Consider the following 24,713-nt stretch of genomic DNA (forward strand, 5'->3'; position numbering starts at 1 on the left):
GTGTCGATATTAAAGTCAGTACCTGAAAGTCCCTACATTTATTACTTCAAACAATCCATCTGCATGGATACCTCAGCTACATTTTCGGTAAGTTATTCTTTGATATTTATTTAGATCATTAACATTCATGGTTCTGGGCTCGATTATCCCTAAGGCATGCCCATGTATAGTGGGCCGATGCCAACAATTCCATTCTCATTCTCTTTCTCTATCCGGCAAAGCGATCAACAACAAGAACATTGAGCAAATTAATTGTAATTCCAGTGGGGCCCGAACCTGGGCTGGGCTGGGCAATGGCTTGAACTGGGCTGGGGCATGGGGCATGAAGCATGAGGCATGAGGCATGGGGCAATGGGCTGGGCTGGGCTGTGGTGTGTTGTGCTGGCCTAGGCAACGTGCGTGCAGAGAGCCAATGCACATTCCCATTAACAGACAGACGGACAGACGGACGGACGGGCGAATAGTGAGAGAGAAAGAGAGGAGAGCCCACGCCACACTCTCTGCAGTAGCAGCAGAGCGAGGTGAGGCGGCGCCGTCACAGCTGGTGCTGCCACTGGCGCTGCCTCTGCCTCGCCACAGAGCTTTGGTGGCGGCTCGACTCGCTCAGCTGAGTGCGAGCGTTTCAATTTTGAAACGAGTTCCATGCCGAACGGACGTTCGATCCGCGCCACTCTCGCTTTAGACCGGGCAAACGCTTCGCTTTGCATCGCATTGCCTGCCGTCGAGAAGAATTCGCCAAAGTCCCGTGCTCCGTGCTCCGTGCTCCGTGCTCCGTTGAACCGGCATTGCGGTTCATTTACATACATTACATGTCGCCCATTGGCTTTTAATTGGGCGAACGGTTGTCGTGTGCTCCCGTTGTTTTTTGTCGCGTGCTTGTGAGTGTATTTGAGTGTGTGTGTGTGTGTGTGTGTGTGTGTGTGCCGGCGTCTTGGAAAAATATACAAACATACATACATTCATATGCACATATGTGTGTGTGTTTGTGTGTGTATATTGCCTTATTTTAATTTTTTTTTTAACGTTCAAATCGATTTGAAAGTGCTTACCAAAAAAAGTCAAAATAGTTACCCCCAAGCGAGAGTGCAATAGAGAGAGAGATAGAGTGAGAGAGCGGGAGGAGAGTACTGCACTATATGCGAGTGTGACCACCTGTGTGCCAGTGTGACCATACCGTGCATATAGCTGCATGTGAACTAACGGGAAGTAGCGAAGCGCCATTAAGCCACATCAGCATCATCATCAGCAGCAGCATCAACGACGTCAGCTAGAACCATGAAGAGACCAGGCCCAAAGAGTCTGCTAATTGAGGTCGTTGTCTAGGTAAGTCGTCCCTCTATTGTGCCTCCTCTTCCTCTGCTGCTGCTGCTGCTGCCGCCTGCCTGCCTGCCACACTGCGCAGTTGCTTCCGTTTTGTGGCAGCTTTGGGACTCACTTACAACAGCTCCAACTGCCCTACCAAGCAGATCTGCAGATAAGGCCAGTCAAAAGACAGTGCACACAAAAATACACCATAAAACACCTCTCGGAAACTGCGGGAGGGGCAGGGTTGAATTCGCACAGTGGTGCCTGCCGTTGCAGTCTCCGAAATGCAGATAAATGAAAGCCTAACAAATTGTTGTTGTTTCTACCCTGTAAAACTCACTGTGGACAGGGGTATGCTGTCTGCGATGGCAAAGCTTTCAAGCTTTCTTTTACCTTTTAAATGAGTCCCAAATAAATCTCCCTAGCGGGTATGCTCTAGTCGTAATCGGCATCTCCACTTCTTTGCCTTTTTTTTGTGTTTAATTCATAATCGTACAAGAGAAATTTCCCAATAAGAAAGTTACATTGGACATCTTTTTGCCCCACAGTGTCATGCAAAAAGCGGAAAATCAAAATGACAGATTGAGTCGAGCTGCGTGCGGCGCTGTGCGGCGCTGTGCCCTCCGCTGAGGCAGCAGTGAAAGCTCCGCTCTGCTCTGCGTCAGCGTTTTCCTTTGCTATTTCAGCTGTGCTGACGATTCTGGGTGAGAACAAGAATTTCTGCCGCTGGCCATCTGGCCATCTCCAGCATTGATAATAATTATCCCACAGCTAGCTAGCTGGCCACATAACTGCCCCTGATGATGATGATGTTGATGGAATTGGTTTCGATGCCCAGCAACAGACACAAACCGCAGCGGAAACGCTTTTGGTCTTCTATTATCGCGCTTCCAACCATCCAACCATCCAACTATCTATCGATCAGGTCCAACCTCATCTGTCTAAGGTCACAGCACGGTGGCTAAATGCATATTAAGTAATTTCCACAAAGTGAGAAAGAAGCACACACAAAAATAAGCGAATAAACGTAAACATCCGTAGATGCTTGTGAGGGTCCATTTAGCGCATGTTTCCTTTTGGAAACATTTATATATATATATATTTTTTTTTTTGCATACACTGGCAGAAGGGGTAGTACGAGTAGGCAACAGTTTGAAGCCCATGATCGCGGCAAGGGTATCAAAAGATTCGACTTTCATGGCTGGTTTGAATGCTTGAGCAAATGGCAAGTGCAAAAATTAGTTGCGAAAATTGATTAACATCAAACTGGTTGGAGATGGTGGGGCTGTCGGTTGCCGGTTGTCGGTTGGCTCCCTGGCCCCGTGGCTGGATTGGTAAAATTTATGAAATTGCTGGTCAAGAGATTTTAATTGAATCTCACATAAAAAGTCAAGCGCAAAGATATAAAAATATATATACAGATACAGATACAGATAAACAAAACAAAAACGAAAGAGAATCATAATATAAATGTGGAAAAGGGGGAGAAAAAATATCAAATAAAAGCCAACGCAAACAAAAAAGTGGCGACAAAGACAACAGACACAGGGCCAGCCAGCCCATGGTGATGGTGATGGCTGATGGTGATGATGATGATTGGGACATGTGGCACTCGGAACTTGCCGACTCTGTATATACGTTGTATACATATTTATAAATATATATATGTATGTACACATATCGTATATTATTTGGCAACTTTTGCCCAAAACATTTCACTGGGAATCACTGAGCCGAGCCGCTGAACCGAGCTGAACTGATTCCGCAGATAAACTGGTTTCGCAGTTTATTGAATTTCATACATTTGCATCGTCCCAGCCCAACCGTCGAACAATAAACAATTTCAATAAGAAAACAAAAAGATGGACGGCTTTGACTGCCTGTCTGCTCGTTAAGTTGCTCCCAAGGTATTTGACCCATCGGTAGCTGTAGCTGCTGTCGCAGCACGAGTGCGCCGAGTGCTCGGTGGCATCCAGAACGGCAGTAGAATCAGTCACACCATTCTCACCGATGCGCAATAGGCAGACCGAGCAGAAAAGTTTCTTAGCAACCCCCTTCGAAGGAAAAAAAAGTGTCAGCAGCTGCCAGCGAGGGGCTTAAGGCCCACCAATTTAATTTGAATGGGAACCAGGGTATAGCGACAGAGACGGAGACAGAGACGGAGCTTGGGTCTTGGGTTACCCATTGAGATCCACACGCGCAATTCCATCCGCATCGTCATTCGCTCTCTTGGAACAGGAAGCAAATCTGCGCATTATTTGTCTACCCTTGCACAGGGCTTTATGTACATCCATCAACTTTTCCGACCCTCCACAGCAGACTGATGTTTGGGGATCCACTGTCTTAGTTTTGTTGTTGTTCCTATTTTAGCGATTCTCTTGCGGAGATTTCTTTTCACAGACTCTTCTTTTTATTGTAAGTGCAAGCTGTTTAGGTTGTTGGGTCGAAGCTGTCGAGGAAAGGCCGCTCGTAAACACACATCTAAGTGAGAAAAACCTCAGCTCGGATGGTAATGTCATTACAGTAGGAACTACGATTGCTCTTCATAAAATTGTTCGCATCCGATTCCGTTCGTGTGCCCATTTGGGCCCACTCTCTCTCTCTCCCCACCTGTCTGCCTCTCACTTTCGTTCGATTTTGGGCGCAATCATGTTAGGGCCTTTCTAAATCTTTAATGACTGGGGTAAGCCCCACAGTGCGCGCACAGTCTAAAGTCGATGATCCCCTTTTACCTTTGATATATGGAATTCTCTGTGGCCAGAGCGAGATGCGAGCACACGCACACACACCTCCCTCGTTAAAGACTTCCTCCATGAGCTCTGTGGGGGTATCATGTAATGCCTCCACCGGGCACCCAGGTACTTGAACTTCTCCGTTCCACTCGGTTCTCTTCGACTATGACGATGTGGCGAGCAATAACAATGGACTTCTTGTTCTCCTCCGTTCTCTGTTCTCAGTGCATTGTCTCTGATCCACTCCACAATCTCTCCCTCGTTTAGTCTCTCTCGCTCGCTGTCTCCTCTCTCGCTCTGTTACTATCTCTTTGCTTGCGCCGTACATGGCATAGTAATTAGAATCATGCACGAGCATGAATTGGTGTGGTGGGGTTTTGGGGTGGTATGGTGTCTGCGTGTGTGTGTGTGTATGTGTGTGTGCAGAGTTCGCTGACTGTATGGTAGTGTGACCATCCGCTCGGCTGCTGCTCAGCTGTAACGTCAGTGACTGCGACTGCGACTGCGACTGCGACTCGGCGGCGTCTCTGTCATTAATTTGGTTAGTTTGGTTCTAGGTAATTATGAAAGAAAGGAACGAAAAAGAGCAGCTGCGAGAAGAGATGGAATGGGTTACCTGAGCGCTGAGAGCTGAGAGACTCTCTCTCTCTCTTTTCTTTTGGCTCTGTGTGCTATTAATCACGGGAATTGGTCAGCTGAAAATTCAATTTCGTGGCCACAAAAGTCGACAAATTAACGTCTTTTTAATTGCTGTTGCTGTTGCTGTTGCTGTTGCTGTTGCTTTTGCTGGGGCCGCCACGACTACACTAACACACGAAGAAGCAACAACCAACATTCAGCACCAACAACAACAACAACAACAACAACCAATTGTCATGCAAAGTCATTGAACTCAAGGGGCCGACGTTGCCCCAAACAATAAGCAGCGAAAAAAAGAGCTTTTTAAGTGGTTTCTGCTGGTGCTGTGTGCCGGTAATGCTGGGGACATCCATATTATACAATACAATAGATCCAATCCATGCTGCTGATCCATCATCTATGCATGCATGTATTCCCCTCGAACAACAAAGTTGCATTCGCCTTTGATCGAGAGCAGCTTTGGACTCGGAGTGACCTTGACAAGGGCAAAAACGTCAAACGTGTTTACCAACAGTCGCCTCGAATAAACCGGTATATTATGAGCACGCCCTTCCCGCCTGCCCACCGCCTCACTGTCTCCCTTCATATATTGTATGTGCTGTATGCCTCCTCCCCCGCTCCAACCCACCACCCCTCTAAGCACACTTTTGCTGCTGTTTTGTTGATATTTTAGATCTTTTCTGTAACGCTTCAAAGCTTTTCACAACAAAATTGTCACACAAAATGGGAAAACGCAAATTGAAAAAATACACAAAACCACGTGCCAAAAAGAGTTGGGAAGGAGAGCAGAGGGGGGGAATGGGAAAAGTCACACATAGGGAAAACAAGAAGTGCAGCACTTCTCGTACTTATTATAGAAATCTTTAAAACCAAAATGAAATCATTTAAATAATAATAATGGGGTCAGAGTCAAAGCATAGCAATGGAGAAAGGACGGGAACCACCACCATGCCAGTGCATTTTCCCTTTCCGACTGCCCTTCGGCTCGCTTGTTTTATTGAGTATGAAAGCGTGAAAAGCTCAAACGAATTAAGGCAGTGTCTGCTGCAAGTGCTGTGAAGGGCTGGCTCCGTGTTGTGCAGTGTGGAAATGCACTTGAAGTAAACGTTTTATTAGGTTTCGTTTCGATATGCAAGAGCTCGAGGGGGGGGGCATATGGCCGCTGAGTTGGACCCGTCGAGCCGTGTCTATCCATTTGGATGATTTCTTTCGCTGGGGTAGCCCTTGCATCATTTTCATATTCTCACTTTAAGCTCTGTTTTGCTTTTGCTATTGTTTTCACGCGGTTTTGGCATTTGATTTGTATTATTACTTAATTGCGTTGAACCTGAAGAAGACTGGGGATTTATGGCCACTATTTATGCAAATCTTGTAGAGACATTTGCATAATATTTTGTGTAAATTCTGGTTTGCCTCCCTTTTGTTTCGCTGAAGAAATCAAAACACGCGCAGCCCAAACCAAAAAACAGTAGAGGAACCAAAAAGCTGACTTCATTGTCACCCAAAACAGCGTGTTGACATTGAAAATGGCCAGCAAAAAAAAAGAAAAGAAAAGAAATGACGGCAGAAGAAAAAAAAGAAAGAAAGAAATGCTCATGGATCGCTTGAAATGTGAGCGGCATTCGCATTGGGGCAAATGGGTCAGCGTGAGGTCCGCAGATGTTGGGCAAGGCAAGCCCACAGACACCCGAGAAGACGTGCCCGCCATACGCCCCAAATGTAGATGCCCCCCCATGTTCCTCAATTTATAAACAAATACCTTACAACACATTGTATAATGTCGTACGTGATCTGGCTGAGATATAGCCATAGATGTACAAATTCCACCTTTAATGATAAGCCAAAGAAAATATGAAAATATAAATATGGAAGAACTTGCAAACAGCTCAGAAACATTTGCCCAAAAGCTCAGCCACCCCTTGGATCCGAAACTTCCTTCGAATTAAAGTAATTTACGCATCTGGTACCAGAATATCTATTGGAAATCTATTGGCAACTCCCCTTACACATAGTTCGTTTATCGGATTGAATTGCCATTGGGTTTATCTAATTTCGAACGCTGGCCACCTGAGGACGTGTCGCACATAAGTGAGAGACGCTCCCAAAACACACATTTCCATCATTGTATAATCCGAGACGTAGACGTAGACGCAGTCGCTAATATATTTACAGCTACGTGACACGACTGAGCCAAAGGCTGGTCTAATAATTTATATAAGTCGCCGCCGCCGTCGCCCCTGCCCAGGACAAGGAGTTGCTGGCGGAGACTGAAATTGGCTGAAATTCCATTAGCCAAACGGGCAAATGGCCAAACAAAAAAAACACAACAGAGCTCAAATCAAGCGGGGCTTGCGTGTTGCAAGTGTTGCAAGTGCTTCCTGCTTCAAGGCATGCAACACGCATCCAGCTGAGATACGAAAAACCGTTGGAACTTCGTTTGAGGGGAGCTGCGCCCAATATGCCCAACTTGTTTGGCCAGTATGCGGATTGGGAGACTTGCTGTCGATGCTGTCGATGCTGTCGATGTTGTGTTTTCATGCCCTCTCTCTAAGAAGGTATCATGACTCCACACTGCTGTTGGTGGCTACCAAAACTACCGAAACATGATGATCCTCGCAGGACAATCATTTGTGGAATCCATGGAAATCAGCGCCAGTTCTTTTCTGGCATTTATTTTTAACAATTTCGAAATTCGGAATTTTCTTTCAGGGTATTTGAGTCTGCAGCAAACGTTATCCTTAAGTTTTTTCAGTTTTTGGTATTCTTGTTTTTTGGGGCAGAAAGTAAAACCTGCCACTTGCCGCATGCACAAACATTTTGCTGACCAGTTTTGGAGCTGGCTTTCGGCTGGCGGTGCGCACTCTCACAGCTGTTTTTGGCCTGGAATGGTATGGTCTGGTCTGGTCTGGTCGGGTCTGGTCTGGTGCGGCGAGAGCCTTGGGTGCGCTGCAGGTGACATACTTTTCTCGTTGGCCTGTCCTAAAATAATTTTACTTTTTCTTGCCATCCAACTGGTTACTCACTCCGACTGCTGGCCAACTACTTTCTCTGCCCTGACAACATTGTCATTATGGTGGATTGGTGGATTGGTGGCTTGCTGGTGCTGGGCAAATGCCTGTCGGGGGCTTTTTCCGAACTCTTTGGATCGCTTTTCTAGCCAGCATGTAGCACTTTTCATCGCCGGGGTCCATTTCAAGGTCAGAGCTGGCAATTCCCACAGCCAATGCGATGTGACTTGCATTTGCAATGAATCTTGATGCCTCAAAGGCCATTATCGGGCAGATGGCCATTATCCGAGATGGATATATATGGCCCACGTCATGTCCGCTGACAGCTCCGTCCCCGTATCTATCTTGCTCGCTGTCTCTGGCTCCGTCTACACGTCCGTGTCCGTGTCCGTGTCCGTGTCCGTTTGCAAGTGCGTCCAATGACACTCCCCCGTTCGTTCATCTTTGCTTTTTTTTATTTTTAGCATGCATTCACCTTTATTTTATATTTTTGATCGTTACTTTATTTCGTTTGTGCTCGTACGAGTCGAGATTTGAACTGTTTTGTTTGGCGTAATCAAAGTCCGACTCGGACCTGCATTCCACCGAGCGGGGTGAGCTCATCTTCCAATTTCAATTTCAATTTCCATTCGCATTCCCATTCCCATTCCATTTGCAATTGCAATTCAAATTCCTACCTCGTGACTGAGACTGAAACCGAAACGTAGAGTTTCCTCAGGCGAATCCGAACTTGGGTAATCCGATCCGATTTGAAAATCGATCGAAAAGGCTGGCTTGGATTTCAGCGGAAAGTAAATATCATATCGCATGGTGTACCCCCCACATATGGAAGGAATTCTGCCCTGAAACGGTGTCAAGTGAGTGTTGCCTTAGATTCTGGCGCTCCGATTGGAATGGGATTGGATTTCAAAAGCTGAAAAGCGGAGCCTTGCTGCAAAGACAGAGTCCGTATGGAGATGTTTGGCATTTTTATGAATTTTCAAACACTAATTGCTGGCTTGGACACAGTGTCTTGTGTAAAGTGTCCACCTGGCCACCCAGTTACCCATTCAGCTGTCCAATTTCATTGATAAACATTTGCCCAGCCCCAGTTCGAGTCCCACCCACACACAAACAACCAGAAACAAAGACAGAGCGAGAGAGATATGTGCTGCCAAGGTGAGCCACATTTGTTCGGCGGCTGGTTCAATGCCCGCCCACCCCTCTGCGCATGCCCCAGCGGTGCAGGGTCCATTGCAGACAGATGGACAGACAGACAGAAATTGCTGCAAGAGCGTTGCCTGGCGCGACTCTTTCGGCGGCTGTCCGTGCCATGATCAATCGGTGCAAATGGCCAAATGAAGTTAGCCGCATTTTTCAGTTGCTGCCAAACAGATGCAGATACTTGCACTTACCGATGCAGATGCAGATACAGATAGATATAAATACGGATACAGACAGAGAGAAAGAGACCTGGCCTGGGATGGGTGATGGGTGATGGGGCATGGGGCATGGGGCGGCAGCAGCAACCGGTTGGATGCGAGGCGCAATTAAAAAGCTGCGACCAGCTATCTCTGTGTGGGTCTCTACGAGTAGAGATTGGAATGGATGAGCGGATGGGATTGGGCTTAGAGATGGGATTGGGTATGGGTATTGCGCGGCACTTGTCGACAATTTCCTGCCATTAGTTTAGCTGCATGTCAAGGTTGTTTGGCAAGCCCAGAGGCACCAGCTGAATACAATTGTACGAGTACGAGTGTGCTCGCATCTGTGGGCAGCAGCTGCATACACACACATACAATTATGGCAACGCGTTAAGCGTCGTCTTTCAAATGAAATGCAAGCCAGCTATTACCCAAGTATGAAAGCCAGAGGAGTAGCAAAAGTTGCTGCTGCTGTTGTGGCAGCTGTGGCAGTTGCTGTTTGATTTCGCTTCACTTTCTTCCAGGCAACAACATCCATCCAACCAGCCGTTTTGCCAGCGTTTGCCGTTTGCCGTTTGCCGTTTGGTCAGCAATAGAGTGGGGCATAAAAACCTGCATCTTCTCTGGCCAAAACATTGCAATGTGGAAAATGCACTCCAACAAATTATTATGAGCAGCACTCGGCTGGCAATTTGATGTGAAGCTGCGAAGCACTGTAGCTCCATGGCTGTGTGTGTCTGTTGGCTGTTGGCTGTTGCCTGTTGCCTATTGCTGTTGCAGTTGCAACACTCAAACACCCAAAAAAAAACAACAAAAACAAAACAAAATCATAAAAGAAAAACCCGATCTTGGCTGACTGTGACAGGTTGGAGCGTTGTTGTTGTTGCTGCTGCATTTATTGGGCGGCATTTGAGGCATTCAACGTACCCAAACACTTGCAGCTGGCCATAGCCACAAAAAGCAACAGCCAGGAGCAAGGTAGAGATATGTACATAATATGCACATGTACATATGTACTACATACCAGGGAGTATGTGTCGAAAGACTTGGAAATAGTGAGAGAGAAAATAACTCCAATTGTAGCGCCATGGATTGGCGAGACAGGAGAGCAAGCAATGGGCATGTAGAGCCACGAAAAGCTACAAAATATAAGAATGAATGAGCCAAAGGATAAACCACATTCCACCAGCTATCGTTGAAGTAATTGCCACATTCCGTACCTATGGCACATATGTAGTTACAGTTTACAAAGTACAAAGTTGAAGTTCATGAAAAGCATTAGGAATGAATAATGTGAAGTAGATAAATGCAGCATGGATAGTTATAGATCCAGATATAATTGCAATACCTTTGCAAATACTCTCGTATCTTTAGACTTTGCCAAAGATTGATAGACAGAGGATTGCTCAGACAGCTGACTGCACTTCCATGGCAACCGCAATCGAATCGACTTGGCTCGACTTGAGATCTTTTTGGTGCAGCCGACGACGACGCGTTCAACGAGCAAACGCATGCAACTGTCAGTTCTGTAGATACCGATTGTTGCACTGCTTTAGTGATCCGAGCAGTAGGTGCAGAAGAGACGGGGAGTCTGTGAGTCTGATGGTACTGCAGTTGACCCCATTCCATTCCACTCTGCTTCTGCCAGGTCTTAATGACTGACGTCAGATTTGCAGTCGTCTCCTTCTAGTAGGGCGCTGACGTTTGCCTCTGGCATTGATTGAAGTCTAATTAAAGTGAGACATGCAAAAAGAAAGAAGAACAAAACCAGAAAAAAGAAAAAAGAAAAAAGAAAAGAAAAAGGGCCACGGCTAACGGGGCTGGTATGTAGATCAGCTATGCAATGCATTTCCCGCTCCAAAGAAAGAGCCGGCCCGGCCCGGCCCGGCCCGACCATCAAATGGATGTCAGACGAGGAGGCATGCCGCAAAATATTTGAGAAAGATTTTGCGCACAAACGAAAGCAGCCCCAGAGAGGCTGAATTTCTCAATCTATTTTGTTTCTTTTGTGTAGAAGTAGAAGAACGCGCAGAGTCGCCTCCAAAGATGCCTCTCCGCCTCCAGAGGCTGATCATAACCGATCATTAAACTGATCATATGGTTTCATTGTCGAATCTGCCGCTCGCGAAACTTGTTTATGTTGTTTGTCCCTCTGTTCTTCACTGCTTGCCACGTTTTTTCTTTTATTTTCGGAATGAGTTTGTGCCACTTTTCGCCAAAAATGAGGGGCAAAACAAAAAGCAACAAAGAAACAGCTCAAGAATTCCCCCAAAACGGGGTCACCAAGTACCAGTACCAGTGCCAGTACCTGTACCAATACCAGGCTAGGAGGTCTGGCTCTGGTCTACTCAGCGCTTCAAGCACCAGAGAAATGTTGATACACAGCTCTCGATGTTGGATAAATCTCTGTAGCTGCTTATACACTCGCGAGTGTGGCATGAACTACACTAAGTACACAAAATAACAATGTGATAGCAACGTCACCGCCCCCAATCAGAGAGAGAGAGAGAGAGAGAGACAGAGACGCCGTAGAGAACCTTCACGACGACCGAACCTGAAAACATCAATTGCCCAAGTTGTGTGTTAAGGTTGAGGTTATCACCGAAACGTGCCCCAACAAGTACAAGTTGGTACGTACGAGTACTCGTACAACTAACTGTCAAGTGGGGTTTTCTTTTGGCTGTTTTTGGGTGATTGGTTGGCTCTGTGGCGCCCTCGAAATGCTGGCCAAGTGCGCGTCCCTCGGCCCATATCAGCAGGGGTTCCAGCCAAAGAGCCCAGTAAGTCGCTGAGAATTTATTGGCATTCCTTAGCCGTACATTATCGAGTGGTTTTTGATAAGCGGATACTGCAAAACAAACACACACATGGCACACATCATATTGATACAGCCGAACCCCAACCGAATCGAATCACTAATATGCGCGTTAAACAAACCTTAAATGATTTAGAAACAAACTGAAAGGTAAACATGGCCCAGACATCATCGATAAGACCGCAAACTCATAATCATACATACTTTAGCACTAATTAATTGATCCGGTCTGGGGTAGTTTCGTTGAGAGAATTTAACAAATCTTTTAGAACCTTTTAGAAAGATCTTCAGCCTAGAAGCTAGACTCTAGATCCTTTAGAACCTGTTCCCGTATCTTGCAAGATGTTTTATATTCTGAAATTGTGTATGGATATTCGCAATAAATACAACACTTAAAAGAACAACCTTTTGACAAGTTGTTTCTGGATAGATTCTTACGAAATTTACATATAACAAATAAGAAACACTTTTGGAGCTGTCTGCGTGTATAAATCTTTGAAATGTGGTCGGCTCGCTTGATGGAATAGTCGTACCACGCGAGCTACACATAATTAGAAATCAAAGAATTTAGCGACGGTGATGGCGATGGCACACCCTGGGCTCTGGCGGAATGGCCATTTATGGTCTACCCAACCTGTCAATGGCCGTGCCAGGTCGATGGATGGGTAGAGTGGATGATGATGTCACAAGTGGAAGTGTGTGTCTGGGTGAGGCTTCCTTCCTAAGCTGAAAATGGTCACGCATTAGCCGGGGCACTCCTCCCTTGGGGAGTGGAGAGTGGGAGGCCAGCACGCGTCGGTGGAACTTTGGACAGGAGCGCCCCATCAAAGAAGAAGTAAAAGAAGGTAGCAGTGCGACTCCCACACTGTAATACCCGATGCAGATAGCGGGCGGGCTTGGGGCGCTTCACGAAGGTCGTCAAATCGTCAATCAGAATGGGAAAGAAGCTTGCGCAATTCGACTGCCATCCACCATCAGCCAGCGCCAGCGCTGACGTTGCTGCCCGCGTCGTCGTTGGCGTCTTCGTCGGCGTCATCATATGACTTATGCAACGCACTTGGCCTGAAGTTTTAGTTCAGTTTTTCCAACGCGCGCGACAAGTGAAGATACCGCCATAAACCATAAAGCAGAAAGACCCAGAGGCACACAGAGAGAGAGAGAGAGAGAGCGAGAGCTCAAGTAACGAAACTGTTTCTGCAGATATGTAAATGGTAATGTGCGAGGATACATGTACAGATAAATGTGAGTGTGTGTGTTCGTGGAGTATGCAGTTTTCCTTTCACCGCCGCTCTCATTGCTGCTTTCTTGCTCTCTTCGCTGCTGCTATAGATATACCCTTTCCGAGGATGGCTTGCACTTTCGTCTGTCTATTTATATTAAAACAAGCTTTCTAGCAGAAACTTTGAGGAAGCCAGTTAATCATTTTAAAACTGCACAAAAAGCTCTGCACTGTTAAGAAGCTCTTCAGTGTACTAGTGTGGAGTTTCCTTTTCACCAAGAACTCATCCCCCATGCGAATAACCTTTTGAACTTATCGATAAATCGGTAATCAGCGATCGTCTCCACGATCAGAGTGACCAAAAATCATATTGTCTACAATCCTTTGCCTCCCATGCCACTCACGTCAGTTCACACGCCGCAAGTATTTCGAGAACAATAACGAACGTAACTGTGCTTTCATATAAACTCGACCTACAAAATCGTATGCAATTCATGGGAACGAACGAGTTGGAAGTGTATCAATCGCTGCGGCCCCAAAGCTGATGTTCCTTCCATTTTTATTGTTTTTGCATTGGTGATAAGATTAAAGAGGAGCAGCAACACCAGCAGCATTCAAGCTCTCAGAGAGGGAGGTGAAAGAACAAGAGAGTGGAGTGGCTAGGTGAGTGTGGTGTGATGAGCGGCTCGTGAGAGAGTCAACAGCTGAGCGCAACGCGCACTCTTTGCCCACGGGGCTCTATTATTAGAGAGTTACCGTTTCTTTATTATTGCTACTATTATTGTGTGTCCGTGTGTCCGCCGTCTATCAGAGAGTGCTCGTGTGAGTGTGTGTGTGCGTGCTGTCTTTTGCTGTTGTGTTCTGTGCATAATTTGCGCGTTTTTTGTTTTCAGTTGTTTTTTCAACGTCCGCCGCCTCGCAAAAGTTGCTCCGCTTCCACTCCCTCTGCCCGCAGAAAGAGTGCGCTCCAAGGAGAGAAAGAGAACGAGAGTAGAAAGCACCGCTAATCGCAGTTAGTACGCAGTTCTAAACAGTTTTATTTTTATTTTACTGCTGCTCGATTATACCTGCGGCTGGGTATGTGTGTGCGTAAGTGTGAGTGCTTTAACTTTTTTGTTTGTTTATGAACAACGTGCAATTTGGTCAAACAACAAAAACTGTACGGGGAGGCAGCAAAAAAAGCAAAAAACAAAAAGCTTGCAAAGAAAGTGCACTGAAAAAAAACTGCAATAACAACTGAAATTTCAAGTTAATACAAACAAAATGTGTGGCCCTGGAAGTGGCGTTTATCCCTTGCGTCACGTAGCGCCACAGACGGGATAGACTTTGAGAGGGTTTGGCAGTGCACTCTGATAACACCATCAATAATCCAATAATATAAAGAACCCAGCCCCAACCCCCTGAATAGCAGCTGTGTGTGTGTGTGTGTGGAATTATAATGTCATTATTCTCGGGTAATCCAGTTCTGACGAAGTTCTTGGATTCCTCTGAAATAACTTTTTAATCTCATTTTTGAGAACTTTATGTTTGCGATTCCACTTCTGATCCCAAATTAGTTATTTTTCATAATCCTCTGAACAGTCCTCGTACTTATGTATGTCCTTGTGGACATTTCATTCCCATCCCAGCAAATCAAATACAGACGTCAGACCAACGACACTCGGTGCAAAGTTTCAATTAAGTTTTGACAGTCTTCAGCTATTGGATGCCATCAAATACCTATAGACAGCTGTGCCTTATCGTACGACCCATGATAGCTTTAGGAGCGGTACGTGCCACGCTCTACGTGGATGGTGGACCGTGCAACTAACGCTTTGCACCGGTCTAATCAAGTGGCGGCTCAAATTGCGGCACAAATTGAAATACTAAATACACACACAGACACACGATACATACCCCCAGGTACATATGAATGTTTTTTAGATAAGGAGCCAAAACTGTCAGCAGATGTGGCGGTGCTTAGCATATTTGGGATTAGTCATGCGTATCGCTCGCCTGATAGTAACTGCTGCAGTGTCCGTGTCCGTGCCCGTGCCCGTGCCCCCAGTCTTAGCGACCCACCTTAGTGACTCCCCAGATAATGCTGTCAGACAGCAGAAGCCATCGCAAACACACAGCAAAGACGCTGGACTGGGGACTTGGGAAAGTCATTCCACAGGTGTTTCCGCAAGTGTATGAGTCGCTGGTCGTTTATCAATATACGATTTGGCCAAAGAAATTTGCATAGCTGACTAGTTGAGCGGGCTCTGCTCCGCTCCGCAGAATGATGATTATAAAGAAACAATGATGAGCGCCAATAAAATTTAAACAAAAACAAAAATTCCCTCACGTCGGTTATCCAGTATGATATCATCGCCTAACTTTGATTCAGTCTCACAGCCAGAAGCAGCGACTGGGATTGGGACTGCGATTGCGACTGAATGCAATGCCAAACTTCAATGTCAGTGTCACCCATCGAATAAAATCGCAATAAAAACGATACGTAACGATGCGAAACATCTCCCTATAAATAATCCCATGATGGAACGCATTGGAACCCCCCTAACCACAACATTCCGAATCAGCGTTAGGCATTAATCATCGCACATCCATCCATCCATCGAATCGGCTCTTCTGTTTGCACTTCTGATTTTCCTTATTTGCGCTGCTTCGAGACCTTATAAATGCTTTCCATCCATACACAGCGCATACAATTATTTAGGCACACACATAACGGTAGAAAGTTGCCAATTTATTGTGCACATAACGGCCAGTCACCACTAGGGCTACCCATTGATCATTGTCTCCATCGTACTCCTACATATTTGGATATGTCATAAAATCTACATACAATTATGGGCATCGGGCCCGCAGAGGTTATCCAACTCTAAAGCTCCTGTAAGGGTATACCTTTCGTTGTTGGGTCTTGAGATTGATCAGAGCTTAAGTAGAACATATCTAAATACCAGATGGAGCTATTTAGACTGAGTCTCTGAATGTTGTCAACGTTTTTGAGGCCCCGTGCTGGCAATGAAATTCCACTTAGAGCTAATTAAAACGAAAACAGGAATCGCTCTGACCCCTAGAGTAGCAATTAGACACGTTACACCTTATAAAGCAGATAGTATATGTACTTAACAGAGTCACACTATGAGTAAAGCGGCGTGGAGTGTGTGCAGTGCCACTCGAGAAAGTTACTTAACCATCTCCGCGATCCGCACCTATCCGATTCGATACCGATGCAAGCAAAACAATTCAATTACGAGTACTTTTAATTGTTCAGCTGCAGCTTACACTTCTCTGATTCATCGCGACCTATATATGTACAAGTATGTACATATATAGTAGATCTATAGTAGCCATAGTATATCTGATATGATGGCGGAGGCTTATAGATATGATGGCGGAGGCTTATGAATGGGCAAACAAAAAAATTCCAAGCTGATTGGGCCGGGAATCATCCGTCTGAATATGAGCGTCCATAAAGATAAATCAGATATTTCAGATAGACCTACTCGAAAGATACTAAATGCTCGCACATATCTGTTATGACTCTCGGATCCCATAAAATGCGAACAAAGTTCATCCCGTAAGCCATTCAAAGACAATTAAATTTTTTATTTCAATTAGCCGGGTTCAAAAGGCCCCAAAAATAAACACATTTTGGCCCAGCTGCTGCTATGTTGATGTGTGTGCTTTGTGTTTGTGATTAGCTATTAGCCAAGCTCATTATTTTGGCCAAGAGTAACAGCAACAGCAACAAGCAAGCCCATGTTCACGGAACGTGATGATTTCAGGCAAGAAAACCTTTTCATCGTCGCCTCTCGATAGCCGAGGAATTTTTACTTACTCATGTCTATTTCTAGGGGAATTTTAGTGGCTGACTGTAAAAGTATTTTGTGCGCAAATTGATAAACCGCAGAACAGGTGGGGGAGGGCGGAGCATAACATATTTCAGCTCGAAGTGAGGGATACCCAAGAGTCCAAGTTGGAAATTAGCGTCGACAAAGCTCTGTTTTGAGATTAAATTTGTAGTTCCTTAAGCAGTAGTAAGTGCAGCGAGCTGAACAGAATTTTTATCATGCACACGACAAGTATGTTGTTTTAGGCATGCTCTAGCTGAGTGCTGGATAAACATGCCTCGAGCCAAGAGCCACTTTTGCACAAAATTTGCATTAACGATTCAAGAAAACTCCCAGTTGCGTTTTACGAGTAAATCTAATTAGGTTGGCTACTAATAGTCGGGGCTAATTAGTTGTTGCTTCTCATTAAAAAGTAAACACAAATCGATTGGCTCCAAGGTGGGCGGGGGGTCACGTGCCAAAACATATGGACATACAGTACGTTTAATGAGTATAAGCCGCTCTGCAATGAAATGCTCTAAAAAAAAGAGGAGTTCAGCGAATTCATAAGAAAAGAGAGTTAAAAAAATAATTTCCATATCCTCACGTGCTATCATATCTCTCTTTCTCTGTGGTTTCTGTTCGTGTCCATTCGCTTATGGAGAATTGATGCATTCGATTAATGTGCCTGTGTGGTAGCATTACATATGTGGCACGCACTGTCCTGTAGGCAGTCACGAAATTAGTATGCAAATATCTATTTAAAGTGTTGCTGTCTGTGCAGCGGCAATTGCTGGCAATTTGCATGGCCATGCCGCACACTGTTGCACTCTCAATCTAACTGTGTCATTAGACAATAGACAATAGCGCTTGCCCCTGCAGCACCACCCCCTCAAGAGCTGCATGCGCCACCCAATCAACGTCGCCTTCGCGTTTTGCATTGTGTGCAAATGGAAAACGCACGCGACAGAGAGCACAGCGCACAGCGCACAGAGCACGGCACTCCACTCCGGATCCGCTCGTAAGTCGCGCAGCGTCGACGATTTCGATTTTTCTTGAGAGCTTATCGCGCGCCGTGTGTGTGTGTGGGTGTGTGTGTGTGTGTGTGCATATAGACATTTGTGGGTGTTAGCCATTGTACATATATCCCAGGCGGATGAGCAATTAAGCACTAAGCCAGGCGCAGAAAACAAATAAAACGAAAATTAAATTGATAAAGCAAATAGTTTGAAGGCAAAAACCAAGCGATAAGCCGACCATGAGGATATCCTCTAATACCTCTTTTTGAAACAACAAAAATAACGCATATTGAAGACGCTTGTCACGCACACGACATGCATTTGGTTTTAGTTTTTGCATTCTCTTTAGCATTTTTCGCTTGTGCATCGGTTTGCAGAGAATAAACCTCACATCACAGCAATAAAAGCAAGCTTTGAAAAACATTCAAAAAATACATCCAGCATACGATCGAGTAGACTTTGGGACATACTTTCTAGGGCATACTTTCTTTCCCCACATCTAAGTTGTTATACATTTTTTTTGTCGTGTGTGTGTGTGGCTCGCTCCCCACCTTCGTGCGTACGTTAGCCATGAAGCATATTGATAAACAAGAAACCATAAGGAAGGCCCCACGGCCCACCTCAAGCCCCCTCATGCCTGAGTGCCACCGTTCCAGCCGTGTTATCAGGCGTCGGCGATAGCCAGTCTTGGTCTTGGCATTTGGGAGGTGTTGTGCGGGGTCTGCGGGGCCATTCATTGTTTTGTAATCAGGCAGCTGTTGAATTTTCGCCTTTTGCTTTTCACTTGCAGATTTCACAGCGCACAAACCGCACGCCAATTGCTAGCATGCTCTAGGAATATATTACGAAACGTCGCGATACCCCAACGACATTCCCCCCCAACCCACCAACCAAAATACAAAAAGAAAGCGAAAGGAAAGCAAGCGACAAACGAAAAGAAGAGCGAAAGGAAACGCCACTTACATTGGACAAAAAGGATCACAAAAGATCCAAATAGAAAGGGATTCCCCGCACAATAATGAGCAACATGAAGGGCGGCCTATCCACATTGAATCGCTGGTTTGGCCGCAAAAAGGGTAAGTACTGGGATTGTCTGATTTCCTTTTGCTAACAATTCCCTTGCATCCGCAGACAAATCAGGCAGCAACAAGAGCTCATCGATTGGGAATTTGTCAAAGTCCACCACGCAGCTGCACCAACTGTCCAAGGAGATGGAAATAAATGAGGCTAGTCAGCTGGATTACAATCGCATCACACCCATACCGGCGGTCACCAGCAATGCACCCTTCGAGCAGACATTCCGCATCACAGTGCTGCTGCCCAAGGATCAGCTGTATGTGGCCAGGCTGGGGGCACGGGTGCCGATGCGCAAGCTCCTCGAGCTGGTGTGCGACAACAAGCAGCTGGACATAGACAAGTACGAGTTCCGGAGTCCAGGTGAGAGCCACAACAGATGCCCAAGGAGCAACCCCACCACAGTAAGGTTTTCCCTTGGTTTTTGTTTTTTTCATAGTGGATGCTAGTCAGGTGTACAGCTGCGAGTCGACCATTGGGGCGGTGGGCCTCTCAGAGATTCGACTGTGCCACAAGTCCGAGTCGTATGACAGCTTCAACGGCGATGCCATGACCAAGTTCCAGCGGCAGGGCACCGCCCGCGACTCGCTGAGCAGCAGCTCGGACTTCAGCAGCAGCCGCAACTCGAAGGTCACCGCCAAGACGCCCAGTCCGTACAGCTCCACAAACTCCCTCAACTCCATGGACTCCACCGGCATGAACTACACACGCACGCCCGTGTTCGTGCCCGCCAAGGTCATGGCACCGCCGCCGCGCAAGAAGCGTGTGGCCCCACGTCCGCCCAGCCAGCACTGCATACCGGAGCAGTCCGTGCCGGAGTCGGAGCCGGATCGAGCACCGAAGAGTGCGGCAGAGCCCGCGTATGCGGTGATCGTGAAGCGTCCACAGCTGTGCATGTCCACACCGAATCTGTCCGCCCAGCCGCCCGAGCTGCTCGACTGCAATGGGAACAGCGCCAAGGCATCCCCGGTGGACACCGACGGGCACTATGCCACGCTCGACCTGAAGCGTGCCTCGGGTCCGGTCAGAGGTTCCATTACGAGCACACAATCCGGCCAAGGACAGGGCCCGGGCCCGGGTCCGGGTCCGGGCCAGGGACCAGAGCCGTCGCCCCGCCGTCGCCTTTTGCAGATCAAAAAGAAAGCGGCTCCAGCACCGCCCCCGGGCTTCGCACTGGCTGGAAACGTAAACGGAAATGGAAACGCATCCGGAGCGGATACCATATCGCTGGCATCCACCACGCACTCCCTGTCGGAGACGCTGACGCCCAGCACACCGCAGCCAGCTCCAAGGATTACCACACCGCTGCCCACAGTCACAGCAGCAGCAGCACCCACACCCACACCCACACCCACACCCACACCTCCTAACACACCCATTCCGGCTCTACCGAGCAGCGCCCCACCAACTGCTGTGTCCCAGAACGTGTCCAAGGTGCTGCTCAACCGAACGCCCACACCAGAGCCCCGCTCCCTGGGCAGCGCCACGGAGGAGGAGGACAACAACGATGCCGCCTCCAAGCAGGCAGACTCTGGCATCGGAGAGCCCGCACCCTCACCCTCGCCCGAGCCCGAGGAAGCCGAGAAATCCAACATGGAGTCCAGCTCGGAGGACGACGAGGCCATCAAGGTGTACAACTTCAAGCTCTGCCAGACCTCTGTCAAGGGGGAGCAGCCGCTGGCCAATAGTCTGGCCGAGCTGGCCGTCCTGACAGCCCAGGACGATGAGGAGGAGGAAGAGGAGGAGGAGGAGCAGCAGGTGACTTCCTCCACTCTGGCCACGCCGACCAGCGCCAGCGAACAGACATCGCTCTCCTCATGGAACTATTCGGGGCCCATTTCCCCGCCACCGGATTTCTCCGATCCGCATGCCCGCGGATCGACCAGAAGCGCAGCGACCAGCCCCGGCTCACCGCTGGACGAGATCGTTGACGAGCTGTCGGCCATCATCCAGCAGCAGCGCCTCGACACGCTCATCCGAAAGCAGCCCGAACAGACGGAAATCGAGGCGGCGAAGCCGAATCGTTTGACCAACTTCAGCATTGCCACGGCCAAATCCTCGACGATCACATCCAGCGCGACCTCCAAGAAGGTGAGTCGCTCGGACTCCTTCCAGGCAGCAGCGGCCCAGGAGCGGGCATCCAGAAGCCTGAGCCAGCGCAGCTCCTCCCACATATCTCTCAATAAAATCGATCAGAATGGACTGGGGCTGGGGAATGCGGCCGGTCCCAGGCGCTCCTCCAGCGAGCTGAGCATCGGGGAGACACCTTCGCTGCAGAGCTTCGAGGTGATTAAGACCATTCTGAACTCTCGCCAGAACAGCCTGACCGAGAGCAGCGCCTCCGCCAGCCCACCACCCAGCAAGGAGGTGGAGCAGGATCAACCAAAGAGCAGCCCCACAGCAGTGGCCAGGCTGGAGCGACATGCCGCGACATCTGGCCAGGCCAAAGAAAAAGCAACACCAGAGCCAGAGCCAGAGCCAAAGCCGTCTCCACCGCCAGTCAAGGCTCTCAAGCAGCCGTCTCCGCCTCCAGCTAAGGCCGTGAAGGAGCAGCAACAGGTGGCTCCAACTGCAGCCAAGACAGTCCAGGAACAGCAGCCGCAACCGCAGCCCGCTGCAGCATCAACGTTGAGGGCCAGCCCAGGAGCCAAGGAGCAGTCAGCAACAGTGAAAGCAATCAAGGAGCAGGCATCACCAGTCACCTCGCCAGTCGCCCTGCGACCAGCAACAGTCCAGACACAGACAGAGGATCATTTCCCGGACACAATCACAGTCATAACAACCGTGAAGGCGGCCGCCCCACCAGCAGCAGCTGCGAAGCCGCTGCCGCCACAATATCGCTACTCCGGCCCGCCCAACATTAACTTTGGGGCCTGGAGCGAGCGACCCAAGTCGCAGGTGGCCATCAAGAACGAGGGCGACTACATATTCGGAGGAGCAGGCGCCACTCCCGCGCCCGCTCCAGCCAAGCTGACCATCGAGGTGGCATCGCCCATGCTGAGGATGGGCATACCGCAGCGCAAGGAGTATCATGTGCCGATTACAGTCAAACCTCTGCGGGATGTTACACCTCCAACAGTAGCGGAAGAAGCACCAGCACCAGTCCCTGCTGCCACATCCCCATCTCAACCACAAGTCCTATCCTCGACATTGCCCAGACCCGCCAAGAGCCATCGTTTCACGCTGCCCGCAGGTGGTGGAGGTGGTGGAGGTGGTGTAGGCGCCTCACTGCCACGTCCTGTTTCCACACTGGAGCGCAACAAGGCGCCAGCCGAACCCACGCCAGCGCCATTCGGCCAGAACACGCTGCGGCGAACGGGCTTCAAGGAGCGCATGCTGGCCAGGGAGCAGCAGGATCAGGAGAAGGCCCTAACACGTGTCTCAGTGCCAGCTGCCATCCCAGTTGCCACAGCAGTCGAGGTGCCAGCGGCAGCGCCCACTGTAACAGCAGCAACACCTCCAGTACCAGCACCGAAGCCTGTTCCAGCGTCCAAGCCCAGCCAGGTGAGCGTGCTGAAGACCAGCACGGTGGAGCTGAAGCTGCAGGAGCCCGAAGCACAGCCACAACAGACAGCCAAGTTCCAGGTGAAGCTGCGCTCCACAAGCGGGCAAGCGGCGGCTGCCGCGAGGACAGCAGCCACGCCGCCGCCACCGCCTCCGCCACAGATGGGAGTGTCCCTGAAGCCACTGAAGGCAGCGACAGAGCGGGCTGGACGCAGTCAGTCCGCTGAGGATCCGCGCTCCCAGCTGCTGGACGCGATACGCAACTTCAAGCGGGACGAGCTCAACCGATCCTAAGGGGATACACAGCGGACAGCGGGGGGAGGGGGAGTCGCAGGGTCAGTCACACAAACGAGGAAGGAAGAGCACAAATTGTGTTTTTTTTTGTTTTATCGATTATTATTAGCAGTAAATTAACATACCAAATTTACTGCTGATTTTTGCTTTTTATTTGTTCCCATTGTAAATAATTCGAAAATCGTTCGGAAATGCAAAAACGAATGCCGGATGGGTGTTGTATATCTGAGGATGAGAGTAGAGAATGTGTTTTTTTTTTAAACTGTATTTTTTTTTGTATACCGTATCACATTGATTTTTTTAACTAATCTTAATTTTTGTTATGAACTATGTAGTTTTTTTTTAAACACTTTGTTTTAGTCATTTGGTCACAAGAACCCAAAAAAAAAAGAAAGCAAAAAACAGTCGAGGAAAATAATGAATGCAAATCAAAAGCAAAGGAAATGATTTATATTATACATATAAATATGTTATTACGCCTATAATTATTATTTTGTATGCCTTAGTGAATTATAGTAACCAATTTTCTAACCAATGGGACTGGTCTGTGTCTACTTAGTCGAGTCGAAACAAACAAGTGAAACCCCAAAACTAATAGCACAAAAGCGAAGAGCGAGCAACAGCAGTGTTAATAATGCTAATACAAATAAAAATACAAATAATTATTGGTCTAAGCACACATATAGCCGCTGCAGAAATTGCATTTAGCGCTCCTGTATATATACATATATGGCATTGTATTAAAGTGAATAAATAAAACTAAAAATCATTACAGAACCAGAGCCTTAGTATTCAAATAGAAACTGTTAAGGTGGGCCAGAATGTTGGGCAAACAAATTTCTAAGAAGTTGGCAGCACCTTTCATGCCGTTTTCCCGTGTGCAGCTCGATAATAATAGTGTTTGTTCTATCGAACCAGTTCCGTCTTGGACAGCCCTTCAAATTGTACAATTTCCCGATTAATTAATTCAAAAAAACTATACCAAAAGCGTTTTACATGCGGTTAATGGGTTAAATGAAACACCGAGTTTCGGGATATTTGCACATCGAAATTAAGTACAAGGTATTTTTACGGTATATTATGCAGATGAGAAGGTATATTTTGGTATGTCTGCGAGGGTCAGGCGGTATATTTTATCGACAAATCCGCGGTCAGACCGAATTGTATAATGTAATTTGGATTTATTTAAAAACAGAAGAATATCTAACAAAGAGCAGCAATATGGCACTACAAATTCTGAGGCGTCTGACTAGCACGCTGCCAATGACGAATATCACGGTCAGTGCCACCACCAACACCTGCCAGCAGCACTTGCTACACACAACGACGGCCTGCTGTGAGATCCGGAAACTGGCCCGTCTCCGGGTGGTGGACAACAGTGAACTGGGGAAGCGTGCAATGGCAGAGGGTCGCCCTCCGCGCTGCATCCATGTGTACAATAAGCGCGGCGTCGGCTACATTGGCGACAAGGTGCTGGTGGCCATCAAGGGACAGAAAAAGAAGGGCATACTGGTGGGCCTCAAGCAGAACCAGAAGCCCAAGCAGCCAAAGTTCGACAGCAATAATCTGGTTCTGATCGACGACAATGGCACACCGCTGGGCACACGCATCCATGTACCGATACCCACCGTCCTGCGCACGATACTCAAGGAGAAGACAGTGGCCAAGGGTGCCGACTACACCAAGGTGCTGGCCATCGCCAGTCGCTATGTTTAGTCATTATTGTTGTGGATTGTGTAACGAAATAAACAACAGCTTTGTTCTAGTATAATTCGAGTGTTTGTTGGCTGGAGGACATGGTCAAGCAGCTCTCCAGACTTGCAGTTCCATTCGCATTGCAGGACACAAAAGAATGCAATTAAAATTCAAGCTCTGCTTTT

General features: G+C 47.7%; 2 protein-coding genes across 11 annotated transcripts; both read left to right on the top strand.

Moving 5' to 3' along the window:
- The first annotated feature begins 626 nt into the window (after positions 1-626).
- LOC117581243 (serine/arginine repetitive matrix protein 1) lies at positions 627-23,438 on the top strand. 10 transcript variants are annotated; one of them, XM_034268233.1, is made up of 6 exons: positions 627-878; positions 1,043-1,323; positions 18,752-19,037; positions 19,093-19,398; positions 19,475-22,834; positions 22,877-23,438. In XM_034268233.1, exons 3-5 carry the CDS (start codon positions 18,980-18,982, stop codon positions 22,831-22,833), a joined length of 3,723 nt encoding a protein of 1,240 aa, XP_034124124.1. In that variant the 5' UTR covers positions 627-878; positions 1,043-1,323; positions 18,752-18,979; the 3' UTR covers position 22,834; positions 22,877-23,438. The 10 variants fall into 10 exon arrangements, with proteins under 10 accessions (XP_034124124.1, XP_034124131.1, XP_034124121.1 ...); XM_034268240.1 differs by lacking the exon at positions 627-878 and having other exon boundaries at positions 981-1,323; positions 19,475-20,746; positions 21,152-22,834; XM_034268230.1 differs by lacking the exon at positions 627-878 and adding an exon at positions 14,015-14,216 and having other exon boundaries at positions 986-1,323.
- A 536-nt stretch (positions 23,439-23,974) lies between these two features.
- LOC117581249 (39S ribosomal protein L14, mitochondrial) lies at positions 23,975-24,601 on the top strand. The gene has a single exon (XM_034268252.1). It carries the CDS (start codon positions 24,055-24,057, stop codon positions 24,547-24,549), a length of 495 nt encoding a protein of 164 aa, XP_034124143.1. The 5' UTR covers positions 23,975-24,054; the 3' UTR covers positions 24,550-24,601.
- The last annotated feature ends 112 nt before the right edge of the window (positions 24,602-24,713 follow it).

This window comes from Drosophila guanche, unplaced genomic scaffold (assembly GCF_900245975.1).
Source record: "Drosophila guanche unplaced genomic scaffold, DGUA_6, whole genome shotgun sequence".
Lineage (NCBI taxonomy): Eukaryota > Metazoa > Arthropoda > Insecta > Diptera > Drosophilidae > Drosophila > Drosophila guanche.